This window comes from Puma concolor, chromosome B2, assembly GCF_028749965.1.
Source record: "Puma concolor isolate L17-30 chromosome B2, mPumCon1.1.hap2, whole genome shotgun sequence".
Lineage (NCBI taxonomy): Eukaryota > Metazoa > Chordata > Mammalia > Carnivora > Felidae > Puma > Puma concolor.
In genome coordinates, this window is record NC_141671.1 from 139,207,290 (window position 1) to 139,228,664 (window position 21,375).

General features: G+C 40.8%; 1 protein-coding gene across 18 annotated transcripts in view; it reads right to left on the bottom strand.

Moving 5' to 3' along the window:
• The window catches only part of SYNE1 (spectrin repeat containing nuclear envelope protein 1), a 480,528-nt gene that overhangs the window by 201,739 nt on the left and 257,414 nt on the right, over positions 1 to 21,375 (bottom strand). For all 18 annotated transcript variants that reach the window (XR_015251658.1, XM_086708164.1, XM_086708163.1 and 15 more), the window contains 12 exons: positions 20,571 to 20,724; positions 17,291 to 17,434; positions 16,351 to 16,515; positions 12,771 to 13,088; positions 11,455 to 11,610; positions 11,129 to 11,299; positions 10,199 to 10,525; positions 8,789 to 8,941; positions 7,883 to 8,050; positions 5,789 to 5,965; positions 2,573 to 2,719; positions 873 to 998 (listed from right to left, as the gene is read on the bottom strand). Coding sequence is in view for 17 of the 18 variants with exons in the window: in XM_086708164.1 (XP_086564290.1) it covers positions 873 to 998; positions 2,573 to 2,719; positions 5,789 to 5,965; positions 7,883 to 8,050; positions 8,789 to 8,941; positions 10,199 to 10,525; positions 11,129 to 11,299; positions 11,455 to 11,610; positions 12,771 to 13,088; positions 16,351 to 16,515; positions 17,291 to 17,434; positions 20,571 to 20,724 (2,206 nt within the window). In the remaining variant the exon portion in view is untranslated. The remainder of the gene's footprint in view (positions 1 to 872; positions 999 to 2,572; positions 2,720 to 5,788; positions 5,966 to 7,882; positions 8,051 to 8,788; positions 8,942 to 10,198; positions 10,526 to 11,128; positions 11,300 to 11,454; positions 11,611 to 12,770; positions 13,089 to 16,350; positions 16,516 to 17,290; positions 17,435 to 20,570; positions 20,725 to 21,375) is intronic.

The window sequence follows — 21,375 nt, forward strand, 5'->3', positions numbered from 1 at the left end:
GTCTTTAGGAAGATATGTGAATTTTATCATCTTTCATAGGGATTTAAGGAGAGATTTGTTTTGACAATATAAAAGTTAAAAAAAAACACACACACGATTCTAATGATTTTAATATCTACATTATTAATTAATTTCTCCCATACTTTTTTCCTTTATATCCTTTTTCTATTCTGTGAATATTTAGTCAATTAAATATCAAACCTGACTCTTTTTTAAGTTTTTTTGTTTTAAACCCAAGCATGTGGCCTTAACACGTTTAAGGCAGCATTGGCGAACACACAGCTTCCATGCTGGCACCTGCTGCGGACAAGTACAGCTGACTTCTCACAACATGTTTCTGTGCTGGCACCTGCTGTGGACAAGTACTGCTGACTTCTCACAACGTGTTGTTCTCACAACATGAGCCCAGACACAGCTTCAGAATCCTTCTCAACACCACCCTCAGTCACCGTGGATGGATTAGAAGGGCCTGGACAGATGGCATGCTCTTTCCTATCCGTAATATAAAGCAAGGATCAGGGATCCTTTTCATAGTTAGTATTATCTAAAGAAAAAGTTGGAAAAAAAGAAAAGAAAAACAAAAAGGAGTGGAAAAATCAGAAAAGAAGAGAGAATGGTAATTGAGAAAAGAGGAGCGGAAAGAGGCACTAATGATGAGTGGTTCAATGCAACTAAATGTTCCAATTCAGTGGCATCGGTATCCTTGTGCTTACTTTCTATGACTTAGTTGAAATTCAAATATCTACTTAGTATAATGGCTGTAGAATCCAATGGAAAGAATAGCCCAAGGAAATATTTTCTTTGACTTCTAACATTGAAGCAAGAGAATATAATAAAACAGACCAATACAATGTGATTTTTAAACATTTTACCATTTGCTCTGTTTCTTGGATGTCTTTTGCTGTGGTTTTCACTGAAGAGCTTGACAAGTCACATGTGGAGCAGAGGAGATCTAAGTAAGTCCTTGCCTGTTCCTGCAAAGCTCTGTAGTGTTTGACCTGGAAACAACCCCAAACTTGTCAGAGTGAAAGAGAAACATGCCATGTTTACAGAGCAAATATTTGTACCATTTGTAGTATCTTGTTGACATTCCAAAAATAACCTTGCTATGCTCAATATTTTCACCCTTGTTATAAATGATGCATATTAGTGATTCGCAGGAAGGAATTCAAAACACACTGGCAGGGATCCATCTGCCCAGCGGCTGCTTCTCAACGTAATTATGGTCTGGGAAAGAGAACACACAAGAAACTTCTACCATCTTTCCAGATTCTCTGCTCACATTCTAGCTTGTTTTCCATTTCAGAGGAAGAATCAGTAGCCTACTCTAGCCTGCTTCTTCACATTCTAGAGAAAGAAAGAAAAGGTCATCGTGCATTTGTAAACTTCATTCCAGTTTAGTAAAAATGAAGATGGCTGGGCTTTTTTCCTCTGCATAAACTTCCTGCAGTGGTCTTCCCTTTCCATAGCCCTAAGGAAGGCCTCTCCGGGTGGATCTTTAATCTATACACAGAAACACAGAGAGATGTGTTTCTGTGAAGAGACTCAGAGTCTATGCAAGCTCTATGTTAGACACTGTGTTTGCAGTACCCAAAACAAAACCCTTGTTTCCATGGAGCTTATGTTCTTATGAGAGAGACTGATAATATGTAAACAAATGAACATGCAATGCGATGTTTGGTAGCGATAAACACATGTAGCAGAGTAAAGGTAGGGAAGTAGGATGAAGAGGTGCTGTTCCTTTGGGGAGTGTACCTCTAAGAGCTCTCTGAGGAATGGAATTGGTTCAGGGAGGGAGCCAGTAATGCCCTGGGGAAAGAACATTGCAGGTGATGAATCCACAGCAAATGCAAAGCCCTGAGACTGGCGTGGAGTGACCCAGTAGGAGCAAAGGTCAAAGAGGTGGGGGTGGGGGGTGGGTGGGGGAAGACCATGGAAGACCTCACAGGGGAGTGGACCCTACATCCTAATTTGTTGGATTTATGCCTCTATGCCTTTTCAACCTCAGAACTACTGACATTTGAAGCCAAGTGAATCTCTGCTGTTGGGGCTGCCCTGTTCAGCACAGGGCTCAGCAGTCTCCCTGGCGGGTCCCAACAGCATCCCCAACACTCCCCGTGGTGACAACCAAAACTGTCTCCAGACATGGCCAAATATCCCGTGGGGAAAAAAATCACCCCTCCTTTCTGTTTACAAATCATGTACATTACAGTATGACACGTGAATTTCTTCAAAACCTTCAGAAGTAAATATACTTACAATCATCACTACATACGAGGACCCTGAGGTTCAGAAAAATTAAGTGACTTACCCATTGTTACCCTGCTGAGTAGTTATTAAAGTTGATGTCTCAGTTACACTGCCTGTGCTCTTTCTGTTCTACCAGGCTGACCATCAGTATTGTGTCCATCTTCCTAGCTTAGAACGTGAACTCGACGACAGTGAAGCTCAGATTTTATTTATACTTTTATGCCCTCAGGAGTCAGCACAACTTGGTACATAGTAAATACTTAACACAATTTCACTGAATGAGTGAATCACAGTATGACATAAACTTTCAGGACTCTACTACCTGCTTCACGGCTTCTGCTCTGCTCAGAGGTGGGTGCTGGGTTGGCTTTAAATCTGGTTGGACTGCAGACAGCCAGGCCTGGCATTGCTGTAGAGTGTCTTGTCGGCTAACATGCTTCTGAAGTTCATGTTCCAAACTCTGGTACACCTGAGACGAAACAATCATGGGACGGTTATTAGGATGTTCAGGAAATCTCTGTTGATTTCTATAAAGATCACCAGACTCAAATGAAAGACACTGACCGGGCCATTTACATGGATTTTATCCACAGGACTCCCCAGTACCATATACATATCTAAGGAGTCTGCTTATGTTCCAAAATATGGCAAAGCTCAATGGCCATCTTTAATTTATCACTTCTCAACCCGCGTGTTATAATATCTTGAGTAGAGGAAGAGAATGTGGGCAGGGCTAATGTAACAGTAGAAATGGGTAGAATACGTAAAACCTTTGAAGTCAATTGTCAAACATAAATCAGAGCTTTTGCAGTCCCTCCCACCACCGCCATCGAATAAATATTGTAAGTTTTGTTTAAGCTAGAAACTAAATGTAAAAATAAAACACCGCATCATGAAAAGGCAACCAGTATTTCTCTACCTCAAATACTTCTGCTTTAAGAATATGGTCAAATTGGAACTAAACTGTAACATAGGGAATGGGAAAGTTGGATGCCGTCATTTCATTTTAGAAGTTGTATTCCAGGACAACAATAATCCATAGTAATCCAAACATCTTCTAGTATGTCTATTCAATTCATTAATCCTCAACCAGCCAACCAATTTCCATTTTATCCATAATGACATACTAAGAAACTATTACGTGTCTCCTTGGAATCAAGGTGAAATATACCTATAATGTTTTTCTGAACAAACTATTCTATTAAAAACAAAGAAGAAAGAAAAGAAAAAAGAAGGAAATGAAGTTAGCATGGCTTTTCTTCTTTTAACACAAGAGAAATGGGGCGCCTGGGTGGCGCAGTCGGTTAAGCGTCCGACTTCAGCCAGGTCACGATCTCGCGGTCCGTGAGTTCGAGCCCCGCATCGGGCTCTGGGCTGATGGCTCAGAGCCTGGAGCCTGTTTCCGATTCTGTGTCTCCCTCTCTCTCTGCCCCTCCCCCGTTCATGCTCTGTCTCTCTCTGTCCCAAAAATAAATAAACGTTGAAAAAAAAAAAAAAATTAACACAAGAGAAACAATGAATTCTGCTTTTCTCTGTCATCTGTTAAATTCACCATTTTCATCTGATGTTGGAACTGTCTCTTATTTATTCTTATTCTAGCAGAACTAAAAAGAGATGAGGTGTTTAGTTTTCTTTATCATTTTACACACATTCATTACAAGGTTCTGATTATGTTCTTAGAATTTCATCAGTTTTTAAAAATTTATTTTAAAATTATGTGTTTGTCTTTGAAAATTTACCAGTTTTTTTTCAATTAAGCAATATCCTTAATGTGTAGAAAATGCGTGCTACAAAATCGGTGTTCAAAAAAAATCTCTATTGAAGGAGTAAGTAAATCTAACAAATAATTACAGATGATGACATAGAGGGAAAAAGGGAGTGAAATGAAATAAAACAGCATGGAACTTTCTGGTGTGCAGGGGAGAGGGCCAGAGGGAGAGAGAGACAGAGAGAGAGAGGGAGAGAATTCTAAGCAGACTCCTGAGGCTCAGCACAGAGCCTGACGCGGGCTTAATCTCATGACCCTGAGGTCATGACCTGAGTCAAAATCAAGAGTTGGATGCTTAACCAACTGAGTCCTAGCCACTCCTTTCTTAATTTTTTGAATGTGAGTTTTTCAAGTCCAGTGAGTCAACTAATGTCACCTAGCATCTTTTTTTAATCATGATGAAGACAGAGCATTCTTCCCATGTCATGTGTATACCTCCAGTTTTTACTGGCTAGCCCACTAACAAAAATAATGGACGTTTTGCCATGCCACTTAAAAATTCTGAAATGATAAAATGCAATTCATTGATTTTAACTAATTTTTGTTAGAAGAGTGATTCTTATCCATCTTAGACTATTTCTATAACATTAAGAATTCCATTAAGAACACCCATTAAGGGGCGCCTGGGTGGCTCAGTCGGTTAAGCGTCCGACTTTGGCTCAGGTCATGATCTCACGGTCCGTGGGTTCGAGCCCCACGTTGGGCTCTGTGCTGACCACTCAGAGCCTGGAGCCTGTTTCGGATTCTGTGTCTCCCTCTCTCTCTGACCCTCCCCCGTTCATGCTCTGTCTCTGTCTCAAAAATAAATAAACGTTAAAAAAAATTTAAAAAAAGAACACCCATTAAGTTATGTCTCAAATTTGATACTAACTCCTTTATCCAATTTCTTTTTTTTAAGTTTATTTATTTATTTTTGTGAGAGAGAGAGCAGGGAAGAGACAGAGACAGAGGGAGAGAGACAGAATGAGTGGGGGAGGGGCAGAGAGAGAGGGAGAAAGAGAATCCCAAGCAGGCTCCATGCTCAGTGAGGATCCCAATGTGGGGCTTGATCCCACAACCATGAGACCATGACCTGAGCCAATGTCAAGAGTCAAATGCTTAACCGACTTAGCCACACAGGCACCCCTATCCAATTTCTTTTTTTTAATGTTTATATTTGAGAGACAGTGTGAGCCAGGGAGGGGTAGAGAGAGAGAGGGGGAGACACAGAATCCAAAACAGGCTCCAGGCTCTCAGCTGTCAGCACAGAGCCCGACGCGGGGCTCGAACTCACGAACTGTGAGATCATAACCTGAGCCGAAGTTGGACGCTTAACCAACTGAGCCACCCAGGCTCCCCTCCCCTATCCAAGTTCTAGATGATTTCATAAAAATGTTGAATTGGAGTAGAACCTAGGTGGCATAGAGTTAAACGGAAAACAATTATTGTGAAAAGTACAGAATAAACTTACTTTGGTGTTAGAGAATAAATGGCAAATTATAAGTATTGATAGTGTGCAAATCAAAAGAAAACAAAATTTTTAAAAATTTTCACAATCAATATATGAAATAAAGGGATTGGGAAAACTGAGTATCTTCACATCGATCAAATGTGTGATATGTGATTGTGTGTCCACACAGAGGCTATGAAACCTATCGTCCTATTTCCTATCTGGAAATGCAACAAAGTTATCCTGAAGACTGAAGATCAACGTTATTTTTGAAAAGCTCTAGATTATAGAGACTTCCTCTTTAGTTCATTGTCATTCTAGAATATTCTAGGGGTACTCACCCTCTGGGCTGTACTGCAGACAGCTGAGTAACTGTCCTTAGTGCCCTGCAGGTGAGCGTACACATTTTGTTTTAGTTTTGCTTGAAGGTGGTCTGCACACTGGCTGATCAAATTGTCGCCTTTACTTTTAAGGTTGTTCAAACGGTCTTCAAAACCTGCAATTTCTTCCATCATTGCCTGCAAAAATGGAAAAAAATACAGAGTTCCATAATTTCACCTTTAGTTTTTAAATAACCAATTTATCAAAAAAGTTTACAATCAATCATTTCACTGTTTAACGATGTTTTTGAAAAACTTTTGCATGTTGCCTTGGTGACCAGATTCACAAACAAACAAACGGAAAATCTGTTTTTAACGATACTCTCATGGGGAGAGGTAATGAGTTTAATAGATTAAGTTATATAGGGATGATGCAGTAACCGTTAAGACGAGAGTGAATTCATGGATGACCTCAGTCATACAGTTACAGAGATATCTATTCCATGGTATTGTTATCAGCAAAATGGGTGTCCACACATTTTGCAGCTCTATAAATTATAACTCTGGTATAATTTACATCTAAAATAACCCAATTACTACTTAACCTAATTTACTAATATCTAATTACTAATATAATATCTACGGTATAATAATTGACTACCTTATTAGTAATTTATATTATATAATACCTAACTTACATTACATAGTATTTATACTAATAAAAATAATATTTACCATGCACCATTTATTAAGTACCTGGTATAGTCTAGGAACTATATATATCCCTAATAAGTGTATATTATCATCATCATTTTACAGCTAAGGAGATTGAAGCACAGAGAGGTTATATAACATGCTCCAAGTCAAATCATCAGTAAATGGCAGGGCCCCAGGCTCTGGACCCCACTCTGCCTGACTCCAGCTTGTACACACCCCCATCCCCATACGTGGTGTCCAGTGAGCATTTTCACAGATCCCTTACAGAGGGGGAACCAACTTTTTCAAATCAGGTTTTAATTTCCTTACGGCGATACAATACTAGCGACAAGTGGCACATTCCAACACCAGGTTTCCTGGGTTGACACGTCGATATACTTAAGAGAAACTCTAATGGGATCTCAGCAGCCCACAGTCCACCATGTTCTGAACTGGTGATGGGTTAATGGTTATCGCATACACACCATATCGAAAAGAACCGTTTGTCTTTGAGTTGTTATAGAACCACTGCACCATGAGGTTATTGAGGGCATTTCCTCGGTGCCTAGTAGAATATATTGTGTACTTGTTTTTCTATTCTTATTTGCTACATAAAATTTCCTCCTCAATATAAGGCATCCTGCAGCCTGAAGAGGTTAACTGGCTTTCTTAAGACATACTAGATATTGAGCACATCGTGACTAAAATTCAGTTTCCCATTAAGGTCACCAAAGTTGCTCCATAAAATTGTGACTGCATGACATCTGTCATCTGGCACATATAATTACTACCAATACATAATAATAAAGATCAGAACAGTGCATATCAGTAACCGTGCTTCGTGGTTTACAAAATGCTTTCGTGTACATCATCTCCTGTAATGACCATGACACCACAACAGCTCCGTGATGGGGCTGGTATCTTTATTGCCCTTTAGAGAACAGCAAAAGGAGGAGTCTCAGAGAGGTTAAGTTCCCCTGGCTAGGAAGAACAGAGTCTGGCCAGGATCCAGACACCTTATGATTACTATTCCTGTACCCTATCTTTGGCCACACTTTTCTAAAATAAAGCTAATATCTTCCTTTGATAAATTACTTTAGAAAGATTAAATTCTTCGGGGGGCTGGGGGGAAACTATTAGCTGGGAAAAACACCACGATGTGTCTAGAAGTTGAAAGCCAGGATTGAACTGTTGTCGCTTCACTTAAATATTGAATTCCACTGTTCTCAGTTATCAGATGTTCTTGAAACTCAGACCTGATTCTTTAAGTACAGTTGTTATGATCCAGAGATGTGTGCTCACGCTCTCTCTCTCTCTCTCTCACACACACACACACACACACACACACACACACACACACACAAGAGCACAGCTGTTAAAGCCACCCTGCATTCTTCAGCGCTTTAGAGACAGGCGTACCTTGTGGTGAGCCAGTTGCTGGGTAATTGTCTCTAGACTGCTTGTCTCCATGAGGTCAGGCGCCACCAGTCGGCCTGACATCTGCAGCAGCCACTTTTCTACTTCTTGGAGCTCACTGTTATAATCTTCATGGTCTTTGACTTTCGTCTCAAGACTGCAGACGTGCTCCTGTAAAGCCAGGCACACATTACAGATGAACTTCAAGGCAAAAATCTACTCATGACTGCCTTATATTTTTTAAAACCCAGTGCAACTCATACGGTAAGTACAGTTACATATTTCAAAAAATTACTAGGAGCAGAAAAAACACAAAGAATCATCATACAACTTAAAATCCCTATCTGAGGGGCACCTGAGTGTCTGAGTCAGTTGAATGTCTGATTCTTGATGTCGGCTCAGGTCATGATCTACGGTTTCTGGGATCAAGCCCTGAGTCGGGCTCTGAGCTGACAGGGCGGAGCCTGCTTGGGATTCTCTCTTTCTCTCTGTTTCTGCCCCTACTCACCCCCAAAATAAATAAATGAACTTTAAAAATAAATAAAATAAATCCCTATCTGGATAAAAGGAAAAAGCCTGACTCATACGAGCCCTTAATATTCTGAGAAATAAAGTCAAAAGTCCTTTTTGGCAAATAAGCACATTTTTACTTATTTTAAAAAAGTTTTTTAAATATTTATTTTTGAGAGACAGAGAGAGAGGGAGAGCACGAGCAGGGGAGGGCAGAGAGAGAAGGAGAGACAGAATCCAAAGCAGGCTCCAGGTTCCCAGCTGTCAGCACAGAGCCTGACGTGGGGCTCAAACTCACGAACCACGAAATCATGACCTGAGCTGAAGTTGGACGCTTAACTGACTGAGCCACCCAGGTGCCCCAGTCACATTTTCATTGAATTTCTGGTTTCACCTTACCTTTCCCGCACCACAGAGGTCCTGGTAATCACTTTGAAGTTTATCCATTTTGTCCTTTAATGTGACATCCTGCACCAACTCCAAGAGAGCTTCACCTTTCTCTCTCACTGATTTTATTGATGGTTCATGGGACAGCACCATTTGTTGAAGTGACTTGAATGACAAAGGAAAAAAAAAAAGCCAGCTCATCTATGTGATCAAAGTAAATATATACATACATCTGTGCCGTGTGTGAGACTATCTACCTCAAATAAAGATCTCATAGATATGTTTATAAATCAAAAAGTGTGAAACATTAGAGAATAATCTTTATGATTAATAAAGTTTTAAAATACAGAATAAAAGTAACACATCACATAGCCATGCACATGTGGAGAGGGATGTATGGAAAAGACGTACCCTTGGCTAAATTTAACATAGTTCATATTTCTGTTTTCCACCTCATTTCTTCCACTGGAGGAAAAAAAAAAACTCAATACAAAAGGCAGCGAGGTGTTATCATTTGACTTTGAACTCATGCAATTAATTGCAGCTTGAGCTAGATGTGAAGTTAGAGGGACGGATTCCAGCAACTCCATTGCTATAACAGGCTAAACGCGCTATTTAAAAATATCAAGAACTCAGTGAGGGGGAGGGAGGAGAACCAGTTATGATGCTTAGGTGGCATTTTCAAAGGCACACTGTTACCCTTGGCAGAAAAACCCAGGACGGGAACAGACATATGGCTGGAGGATGAAACGCTTCGGAAAGGAAAAGCTGTGAGGCAAGCCACCACACTGTAACTCTTAAAAACTGTTGCCAGATAATTTGGGTCAAATGTATTCCACACGTATTATTCTACATATAAGCCTCAATGAACTGTTTCAACGTTTGAGCAGGTGAAATACCTATGTCTATCTGTATGTTATGTATAGCTGTATCCATATCACCACTTATTCTTTCAAAAATTAAGTTCTAAAATGTGAAGCCACCGGTGGTTAATTAGAATTTATTTTCTTACAAATGTGGTATCTCATTCTCAATTTACCACAGATCAGCTTATAGGCATTGGGTACCACAACATGAAGGAAAGACTCCATACAAAAGAGATAAAATTCATACGTACGAGATCCTGATGCTAAGGAAGATTTATCTCGGGTACCCATATACCTGAATCAGACTATCAGAAAAGATCGCCATTTACTGATACAATCTGAGTATCAAGCAGGTATGATTCCTGAATGGAGGACTAAGCCTGATGTAGCACGTCTAGCCAAATAAATCTACATCACTCACTGCCAGTAGAACAGACATGTTAAGGACATTTTCCAGCACCCACGAAGGGTGACACACACCAGGAATCATGTTCCTCCACCCAGTCCTACAGGTGTGACCTCCCCGAGCATTTGTCAATGAGGAACGACATCCTACCTTATATTTAGATAACTGAGCTTTTTTCTCATATAATTCCATTTTGGGTTCTTCAGGAGTGTGTAGAATTTCTTGGTATTCTGATATCCACTGAGTTAGTGCTTTGTATTTATCCGAGAACTCCTTTGCTAACAGAAGGCCTTTTTCCAGAGTCATGTGCTCTTTCCGGACGGTGCTGGTCAGTTCCTTCAACTGCTCCACATGCTCATGGATGTCTTTCCTTAACATTTCTGCCTCGCCATCCTCCAAGTATTTAAGAGCCCTCTCTCCTTTCTCTCGGGCTGATTTCAGCAAACTGTGGCCTTTGTCCATGTCTTTTAGCAAACCCTGAGGAAGAGAGGGAGCAGGAAGCAAATAGAGAGTTAGTATTATTTCTTTCCTTTTAAAGAAAAGGCTTTCAAGTTCCATTCTCGAGTTTCCCCTTAAAATACACTGTTGAAGTTTTATAACCCGATGTGACCTGCCAGGAATCAGAGTCCTCTTTTCCTTACTTCAATATAGGTTTTAACAAGTCTTGAACAATATATTATTTCCAAATCAGAGACTTAAAGCAACAACAACAAAAATAAAAACCTGACCTTCTTCTCATCCTCAGTAGTATTCCTAAAGATCTGAGTAAAAACTCTTTTGTTAATACGTGGTGCCACGAATTTGAGATAATTTTTTTTTTAATTAAGCGTCAAACTGGAATTCAGACCTGAGCAACAAAGTCTGAGTCATTCAGGTGAAATCACATCACAAATCAACGAAAGCCAACTTTTGGCCTTACAGAGATTACAACATAATATTTGGAGGGAAGCGTGAGCCACAGACCATCACTCCTCCTGGGGAACAGGATGAGCACACATGCTCCCAATACCTGTGCGGGGGAAAGGGCCAACAGGGTGCAAGAACTGAGGTGGGAGACAGGTCCAACGTATGCCCACCTACCTCCAACGTCTTCATTTTTTTCCCCATCGTCGCTTTATCTACTCTGTCAATTTTGGTGGCCACGTTCTTGAAGTTTTTATGAGTGGAGCTGTACCAATCAGAATAGGAACTTAGGGATAATTCTGATTCCTCCAAACTCTGGATCTCTTCCTCCAGGAATTGTATCTGTTCCTTTAAAAGGAAAAACAGAATTGGACAGGAAATTAGAGACCTGTACCAGGGCCTTTCTTGATAAATGTGTGTCTTCACCAGAAGTTGAAGGAAGGGAGAACATTGCTGCTTGTGAAATGTGCTGGCCGGTCGTGAGCAGCTGGTGGTGCACTCACCAGCACTTGGAGAAGAAGGGCCTGGTATCTGGAAGTGAGCTGGGTGGCCTGACAGCCCATGCTGCTGCTCACATGGTTCTCGTCCAGCATCTCCTGAGCTCTGGCGCCCACATCCTCAACTTCATCTTTGTACGCGATGACTTCCTCGTGCCACTTCTGAAATGATGTAAATGTTGCAGGAACTGGGTCAATCTTAGGCATTAGGGTGTAAGACAAATGTTATGTATCTTCATAATAGGAAATGATGTCAGTGTATGTTCAGAAGATATTTATTCTGCAACACAACTTTGAAAATATACTATATGTCCCTTATGAAAAATGATATAAAAACTATACCCTTCTTATTCGGGCACTTTTCTGTATATATTACACTTCAGTATAAGAAAAAACGTGTATAAAATTATCACTAATATATAAAATGATTCTAGTCTATGTTTAGAATATATTTACTCTGAGATACAATTTTGAAAATGTGTCATATATAACCTTCATGAAAAATTGTATTATAATAGCACGATAAAAACCATACTCTTTATGAGTTTGAATACTTTATGTATTAGACTGGCTCAAAACTTTTTTTTTTTATTTTTTTTAACGTTTATTTATTTTTGATACAGAGAGAGACAGAGCATGAACGGGGGAGAGTCAGAGAGAGAGGGAGACACAGAATCGGAAGCAGGCTCCAGGCTCTGAGCCATCAGCCCAGAGCCCGACGCGGGGCTCGAACTCACGGACCGCGAGATCGTGACCTGAGCTGAAGTCGGAAGCTTAACTGACTGAGCCACCCAGGCGCCCCAAAACTTTTTTTTTTTTTAAAAAGACAGAGTCACATATATTTTTATGTCTTCTGTTGTCTGTTCTGTTGTAGATAAATTTTAAACTGGATGAATAACGATAAGAAATTCCAAAGGCCTAAATATTATTTTGATCATGCCTACTGAATTTGCATAAAAGTTAGAATAAAACTGATTATCAAGTATTATTTCAATGCACTACATTAGAGCAATTTCAAATCATAGCCATAAACTTAAATGATTTCAATACTATCATTCATATATCTTGACGAAGCAAGGTAATAGAGTATGGGAAGAAAATACAAACTATTTCATTAAATTATATTTTATTAAAGACTAATTTAGGATTCTATTGAGCATTTGCTGTTAGAAAAATGTTCCATAAAGTAATCCATTTTTGTAAGCAGAAAGAGATTTTGCAAAATTTAAACCTTGGACAAAAGTTACTGAATATTTTAAAGAAACGCACTACACAAGGTCATTGCTACTTTGACAAAGACCAAGAACTGATAGACTTTGTACCTTCATCTGATGTAACTGTATCTCCTTGGCTGCCCGGTTAGACTGACGTCCAGTCCTGAGACTCACTTTGTCCTCCAGTGTTTTGAGCCACTCGTCTACTTGCTGATACTTTTGTTCCATCAGCCTCAGTTTGTTGACCACATTGTTGAACTGAGTCCGGGTCTCAGACAGTCTCTGCTGGTAAGCCTGCCAGTCCTGCCGGAGGGATTCTAAAGCCCGGTCTTCTGTCTGAGGGATGCCGGATGGGATCACTTCCTCCCTGGTGTGTAGCACCGAATTCAACAGCACCTGCCCCTCGGCGCAGTGCACCTGTAGCTCCTGTGGGGGAAACGTGTGGCTGTCACACCTCATTCATATTTTACACCTGCACAAGTTATCATGTCTCACCCAAGTCAACAGTGCCAGCTTGAACTTCACATTAGAAAATCATTATTTTATTCTCGATCTTCTAAGAAATGTGCACCTAACACTGAACATCATTTCTCAAGTCAGAAGACTCAGAAGTATTTCCAGTAAAATAATCCTAATGCACAAATACACAAATTTACACACACGTATACTCCAACATTTGTCTTCACCGTCTTAGAAAGTTTCTGAAATTTGGCTTTTCAGCTTTCAGGCAAAAATACCTGTGATTAAAGCGGTTTTATTTAAAAGAATAACCAAATCTTCTTATGGCTCATAAACTACAAAAAGGCCTAAGGCTTCTTGCTTTGACATTAATGGGGTCAGTCTATACTGTGGCTGAAAAAGGAACCATGGACCCTTTGTTTTGCTAGGAGAGATCCTTTGCCAGAGCTGTTCTAGGGAACGTGATGGTCAAGAGAAGTTGGACCTGGAGAGTACAGGGCATACAAACCTGGGAGGCCAATCTTCATACCTGCCCTGTAGCTGCTCGCAGGTACAAAATATCTTTTCTTCCACCAGAGCATAAGCCCCAAAGGTTTACCCTACAAATTTGGTATGAACCAAGCCTTAAAGAGCAAACACTACTTTTTATAGAAAGAAAAACTCATCTCCTTAAGGAGGTTGGCAAAAGAATGTTATATACTTGTATTTCTAATGTATAAGGAATCTATACTGTTACTTGATCTGATCATCTAAAATTGAAAGGAACCCAGTGAAATCTCATTAAGAATGTCAGAAGTACCAACATTTTTAGTTAAAATACATAGTATTTTTTAAATCTTCAATATAAGTTCAAGCCATTTGAAATTGCGCTGACCATCTTTTTAATCTACAAAGATAGCCATGTCATGTGGTTCAAACAAATGGATACTTTTTTTCTTACCTATGATGCCACTCTAAGAATGTTGTAATGTGAATGTTTTATAAGTGGAAAAGAACAAGATATATGGTGAAATACTAATCAAAATGTCCACCAACAGAAATTTTATTCCAAAATTCATAGTTTTTTAAAAAACTTAACTTTGTATAATACTTTCTCTTAATTCAGGATTGGCAAACTTTTTTTTTTTTTTTTATAAAGAACACAATAGTAAACATTTAGGCTTTGCAGGCCATACAGTCTCTGTTGTAACTACTTACCTCTGCCACTGCAGCACAAAAGTATCTATAAATGATACATAAGTGAATGGGTAAGGCTGTGTTCCAATAAAACTTTATTTAAAATGTAAGTATCACGGCCATAGGTTGTAGCTTACTGGTCCTTGCCCTAAATTTATTAATCTTCCCACTATTTCACTTTTTCCATATTTTATAACAGTTTTCTTTATCATACGAATCATCACTATGTTGGGTAAATTCTTATATATCCCATGTTTCAAGTATTCATTCTGAAGGAAAAATATGGTCCAATATTTTACAAATCCATATGTGCGATGACCCATATGAAGCCTTCAGTTTATAGAAAATAACTTGTAAATGTGGCCCAGACAGCTGGCCACACCACCGTGCGTACTGTAGGACCTCAGGATGCTGAGGAAGTTCTGCCATGCAGATGAAATATCACGGTTCTCCGTCAGCTATTTCCACCACTAACGTCTCTTCTCCTTCTTAAGATTTGTGGCAACTCAAAATAAGACAATGTAAAAACCAACATGTGGAGAGATAAGAGGTACCCAGTTCAGGCCGTGCTACCACTGACTGAAGTGAAACATTTTCCTCCAAACAGAACAAGAGAAACATCTGCTGGTGACAAGTGACTTATTTGTCCCAGGTCCCAAACAGAAGGCTAGAGAGCTTGGTGTGTGCTTGCCAAGAATTTGAAGTGAAGTGCTGAGAGGGATCATTTAGCAAAAACAAAGCCAAGCCTACTAGAGGAAATGACAACGGCTACACGTGGCAGACCAGAGTACTTATTATTTTGAAAGAGAAGCGATTAGATCCTTAAATAAGCTAATGAAATTAGGACCCTTTTAACGTCTCCCTCATAGGTATTTCAGGAATGGAGCATCATTTAAATGAGTTTTGCTCCCATCTCATTTAACCCTTCCTTCGGACAGCTCTGTGGAGGACCCTGAATGGGAGAGGTTCTCTCTTGCCCCAAGTCATCCAGTGTGAGGTCCCACACCAAGGATTAGAGTCCAAACTTTCTAATCTCAGACTTGTGCTCCTGCCATTATACACTCCCCAGGACTTAAGTGAAATAGCCAGAAATTTTACATGCCAGTGATAACCTCCGAGACCCTGTTGTTTTCCCTTTGTGCAAGCTATAGGTACCTCTTGCCCAATCTGGAACCGGTTCAGGGTTCCAGAGCTGATAGCCACCAGGGCTGATACTATGTCAATAAATTCCAACACACAGCTGGTGGCACATGCATTTGTCTCACCGGCCTTTCTCCATTCTCTACTCTGTGTGCCTCGTGGTCCCTTCTAGGGCCACCTCCTAACCCCTCCCTATCTCTCTAGGTAAAATTGCAGGGCTCTCTTTGATGTTCCTATAAGATCCCTTGAACCAGTCTACTCTTTATGACATTGTTCATTTTTCATTTCATGATTCATTATTTCTCACTAAAGTGCAAGTTCCTTGAGGGCAGGAATCATATTTTAATCACCTTTATGTGCAGTAGCTAGGAAAGCATCTGCACAGCATTAGGTATTCAATAGATGCTGACCGAGTAAATAGGTAAATGAGTTAGGGCCACTTTCCCCACTAGGTCTTTCATCTCGCCCTGCATTGCAGCCTGCCTGCCTGAGCTAATTCTCCTTCAGCAGTGTGGGAGCTTTTGGCTGAAACTAGATGGTGCCATCAGTTTGACTTCGAGGAATGTCATGTTCTACCGACTCCTGCTGCCAGGCTCCAGTTACAATTCATCCTTTAGGGAGCAACAGGCAGGTGGGCCAGTCAACACCATCAACTAGACCATTAGCCATTGCTGACAGCGGCCACCTTAGTAGCTGACCAGATTCCTCAAGTCCCAGTCCTGCTCTGTCTAAATTGTCCACCTGAGGATCTCAAATAGCATATACGACTGAGATCCCAGAATGCTGTAACTCAGGATCTCCCTTAATGGCTATCAGCTCTCTACAGGATTCAAGGTCCTATTAACTTCCCATTGCTTAAAATAATAATTCCATATTCAGGATGAAAATTCCTGCAAGATGAAGTAGACTTTACCTGAAGATCCCGCAATGTTGTCTCATGAGTGTGAGCATCACCTTCAAGAACTGAATACCGGTCAAGCTTTTCTTGTTCTTGCCCCAGCCAAACTTCAAATGCCTTTAGGTCTCTCTGATACTCTTGGTGCAGGCGAACTAGTTTTTCCGACCTGGTTACTGCTTCCTGTGATGAGCATTTAAGATGGTTAAGATAGGAATACATTACCACATGCAGTGTTGACGTAGTATAAGAATTCACTTTTGGAATTTCAGGAAGACATGATTATTAAATCACTGGCATACGATTTCCTAGAAGAATGAAACTTTAGCTTTAAGTAAAAAATACAAACACATAATATCAGGATGAAAAGGGGTCTTGAGGATTATTTAGTGGAATTAACTATCGATCTCTGAATTCCTTATGAAATGTAACATGGGTTTGCCAAACAATGAATGAATCTTACTTGTCATGAGAAGACACTTTTGCTAATGAAGAAAACTGAAATTCTTATATTGTGCCTTAAGTGAGGATTGGGACTCGTGTGGATTTAATTTTCCATGTTCTTTGTCTAATGAAGTAAGATGTGCTTGAAAGTTATTATTTTCTTTATGAGACCTAAATGCAGAACGATAAATATTACTGGTGATTATTTACTGCTTCAGAAAACTCTCATCACCAGACATATGAAAACACTTATAAATCTTCATTGTGATGCTATCCAAATTTTTTCTTAAGTTGGTGGGAATTTTTATCGAGAATCATTTTCCTTCTGCAACTTTCATGTACTAACACCAAATGACGGTTTTTGTTTGTTTCTGCCAATGTTCAAAGTACTAACATTCATTTGTTCTTTGTGCTTTCACAAAGCATCATTCCAGAAAGTAAAGGAGTCTTTAAGTAGGCATAGGTCTAAACCCTCCTATTTCAGTGCACCTGCGTGGAACACGGGTAGCAATACCTTGGCCCTCTCTGTGATTGCTCTGTATCGCTCCTGAAGATCCTGGAACTCTAACTGGGTGACATAGTGCTCTGTCATGCCAGCCCCTTTGAGTTCAATGGCCTCCAGCAAGCTGCTGTAACTCAGCACTTCTTCACTTAGTAACTAGAGAACATTTAAAGGAAAAGAAAGAGTTACCAAGTATACCGACACATCAGTAACACTGCTGAAATTAAGACAATTTAACTGTGTTGTTGACAAGTGACCTCAGGTTTTCTATCTACAGACAGGTAGCTCGATAGATCCATCCGTCTATACGTGTGTATAAAGTGTGTGTGTAAGTATATTTGATGTCTGACTCAGAGCTCGCTCTGAGAGATTGATCCCAATCGACTTTGGCATCTTAAACTTGATTTGTCCAAAAATGGTCTCCTGATCTCCACTCCATTCCCATACCTTCCCAGGCCCCACCAACCCCCAAATCCCCTTCCCCTCCAGTCTTCTCTCAGATAGTAAATGCCACCACATCCCATCCAGATGGCCATCTCAGACCACTGGAAGTCACCCTTTCTCCCTGCTCTGTCATGCCATCTATGAGGAGATCCTGTTAGTTCTGTCTCCACGTTATATCCTGACATTTGTCCTCATGTCTCCTGCAACCACTCTAGCCCATGCTGCTACAATCTTTTACTGGACTCGTGCAATATCCCGCTGGGCAAATTCCCCGCCACCAATTCTTGCTCCGTTCCTTTTTCATACTCCACACAGCAGCCTGAGTGATGGAAGATTTTAAGCCTATAAATGGAGTCCTGTCACTCCTTAGCTTAAATCTTCGACTATCTTCCCGCTGCTGTCAGGATCAAGTGCAAACAATCAGGCTAGCCCATGTGGCAATGTGTGGATGGGTCCCTGCTCCTCTACCAGCTCACGTAACAGCACTCACCCTGTTTATCCTCTGTTCCGGCAACATGTGGCCTTTCTTTTAGTTCCTCTGTGGAGCCAGATTCTCTCCCCCCTCAGGGCCTGAGGATGTGCTGATTATTCTACCTGGACTGCTCTTGTCCCACCTCCTCCCCAGACTGATTTCTCTGCACTACATTCCTTCTGGCATAGTCTACAAGCCTGCTGTTTCAGAGAGGACTTTTCTGTCCCTCCTTCCACTCCAAACAATCCACGTTAGCTCCGTGCAGATGACTCTTTCACAGCGTGCCACTTTTTTTTTACGTGCTCATCATCGGTTCTAACTGTGTATTTATTCATGCACTCGGGTGGGTGTACGTGTTCCCACCAGAACGCAGTGCTTCTCTGTTGTATTTACCTAGAATCGAGCACAATGCCAGGGTGCAGCAAATTCTCAATAAATATTTATTGAATAAGTGAATAATTTAATTAGCCAATAAATCATTAGAATAATATTATGAGGTGGATAATTAGGATTATATTAATTTTCGGATGCATAAATGAGACTCTAAAATGTTAACTGATCTGGCATAAATCACATAGGCCATTTAGTCATTCAGATGACTTTTATTAAGCATTTGCTCTGTGTCAGCCAGAGAGCCCAATGCATAGGATGTAAAGAAATATTAAGCACCTTTAGCCACTGAGGGAGAGCGGGATATAATCATATATTTTGTACCAGTGATAAAAAGATATGAACAACAGAGGATAGGAGAACTAAGTAAGCTTAGGGTGGTGAAGGTATCACAACAAAACAACTTGTGTTAATTCAGAAAGTGGAGTGGAAGGTTGCTGGTGGCTGAGGCCGAGCTAGATCATTCCTGCAGAGGCATGGAATCTCTTCCGTCTAATGTGGCCTTTTCAGGAAGTAGAAGTACATGGGTGCAAGGAGGGGGGGGGGAGCGAAGGAAATGAGGGTGACGAAGGAGATTATTAAAATTCTTACAAAGCACATGAGGAAGATCGGTCAGAGACTACAGACAATGGGACAATGGGGCTCCCAGGCAGGAAAGGGAGACATTCACCTTTGTCTGAAGGTAACAGGAGATGGAGACAAGAGACAAAAGGAGCAATTAGAAGTCTGTCGCAATTGAGGAAAAGAAGGATAGACTGTGGTCAGGAGACACTTCTGGGAGAAAACCAGCAGGATCGAATGCCTCTTTCAAAGTGGGGTGAGGAAGCAGGAGCTGGGGATGATGAAGTTTCCGGTTTAAGATACTCAGCAAGGGGTGACACAAATGAACTGAGACTGAGAATATCAGGATGTGAAGGATTTGGGGGTAGAAGGAAGAAGTACTGCTTAGGACATAGATAAGGTTGAGGTGGAACAGGTCATCCAATAAATATGCCCTGGAATAAGGATATAAATCAAAGGGCTCCAAAATTTTATGTCTGAATACCACTATTAATAAAAAGATTTGGGGCGCCTGGGTGGCTCGGTCGGCTGAGCAACCGACTGTGGCTCAGGTCACGACCTCACGGCTTTGGGTTCAAGCCCCACATTGGGCTCTGCACTGACAGCTCAGAGCCTATGCCTACTTTGGATTCTGTTTCTCCTTCTCTCTCTGCCCCTCCCCGCTGGTATGCATGCGCTCTCTCTCTCTCTCTCTCTCTCTCTGTCTTTCTCAAAAGTAAATAAGTAAACATTTAAAAATAAATAAATGAACAGGGGCGCCTGGGTGGCTCAGTCGGTTAAACGTCTGACTTCAGCTCAGGTCATGATCTCACAGCTCATGAGTTTGAGCCCCACTTCGGGCTCTGTGTTGACAGCTCAGAGCCTGGAGCCTGCTTCAGATTCTGTGTCTCCCTCTCTCTCTGCCCCTAACCCACTCACAATCTGTCTCTGTCTCTCTGAGAAATAAACATTAAAAAAATTTTTTTAATAAAATAAATAAATGAATAAAATAAAAAAGGTTTAAGAACATATCCCCAATATCTATCTGCTGTCTATCTATCTAAAAAATGTGTAGCACCTCACTAATATAAGCATCAGAAAAATGTATGACAGTAGAAATACAAAAGATGTGATAAGAAGAAATCATTTTTACTTCCTAATGATGAGCAGGCTAAAGATATTAAGATACTGCAAGTTGCCAAATTTTAAATGTATCATGAACCATGGATATCTGAAGTTTTCCTGGAAGAGAAAATTTTCACTCACTAGTAAAATAGCCACAAACAAAAGTCTGGTTTAAGAAGCCATTAGAAATTATAGTAAAGCCCCAAATACAGTTTACCTATGTATACAGTGCTAGCACGCAGCTAATCATATTTTTACGTGACTAAGGCATTCTGAAAACGCCTGTTGGAGGACAGATGGAGTCTGAAATCCAGCTCCCACCTTGGCTTTTCCCAGAGAGGCTGTTTTCTCCCGCAGTTCTGCATACTGCCTTTCAGATTCATTTAGGTTCGCTTCCACACTGTCCATCCAACTGGAAAACTGTCGAACATCATCCTGATAACTTGTCCACTTAGAAAGAGCTCCTTCAAGTTGACTGAAAGGTATTCGAAAGGACAACAATCTACATTGAGAAGCCACATAAATCCAATCTGCCCAATCTCTATCTGCTCTGCTCTGTCCACCCGACCAGCAGGGAGCCCACAGATCAGGACAGGCAGGGGCTGGGTCGGGATGGGCGGAAAGGCAAGGGCTGATCAAATCTGAGTCTGGGTCCCTGGCAAGCATAACCTCAGGAAGCAAGGGACAGTTAAGTCCAGGCTGATAGGTGGAAAAGTGGGACTGGACATAAAACTTGGAATCAGTAAGCAGGTCATGGGAGACCCTGGGAGAGGCTTGAGGGCCAAACTGGGAGAGATCCCTTGTGGGAAGCTTTTCCGGAGTCAAGACTCTAGGGAGGAAGAGGACCAATACTTAACTCCGTCAAGTTGAGCAGGACGTCCAGAGAGAAAAAAAAGGAATTAATAAAAGAAGGAAGGAAGAAGCAAATAAGAAAAAGCACAGTAACTATCTTGCATGAGATTTAAAAATCAGAAAATCATGGGGTGCCTGGCAGGCTCAGTCAGTCAAGCATCTGACTCCTGATTTTGGCTCAGGCCAATGATCTCACAGTTCATGAGTTCGAGCCCCTTGTTTAGCTCTGCACTGACAGTGCAGAGCCTGCTTGGGATTCTGTCTCTCTCCCTCT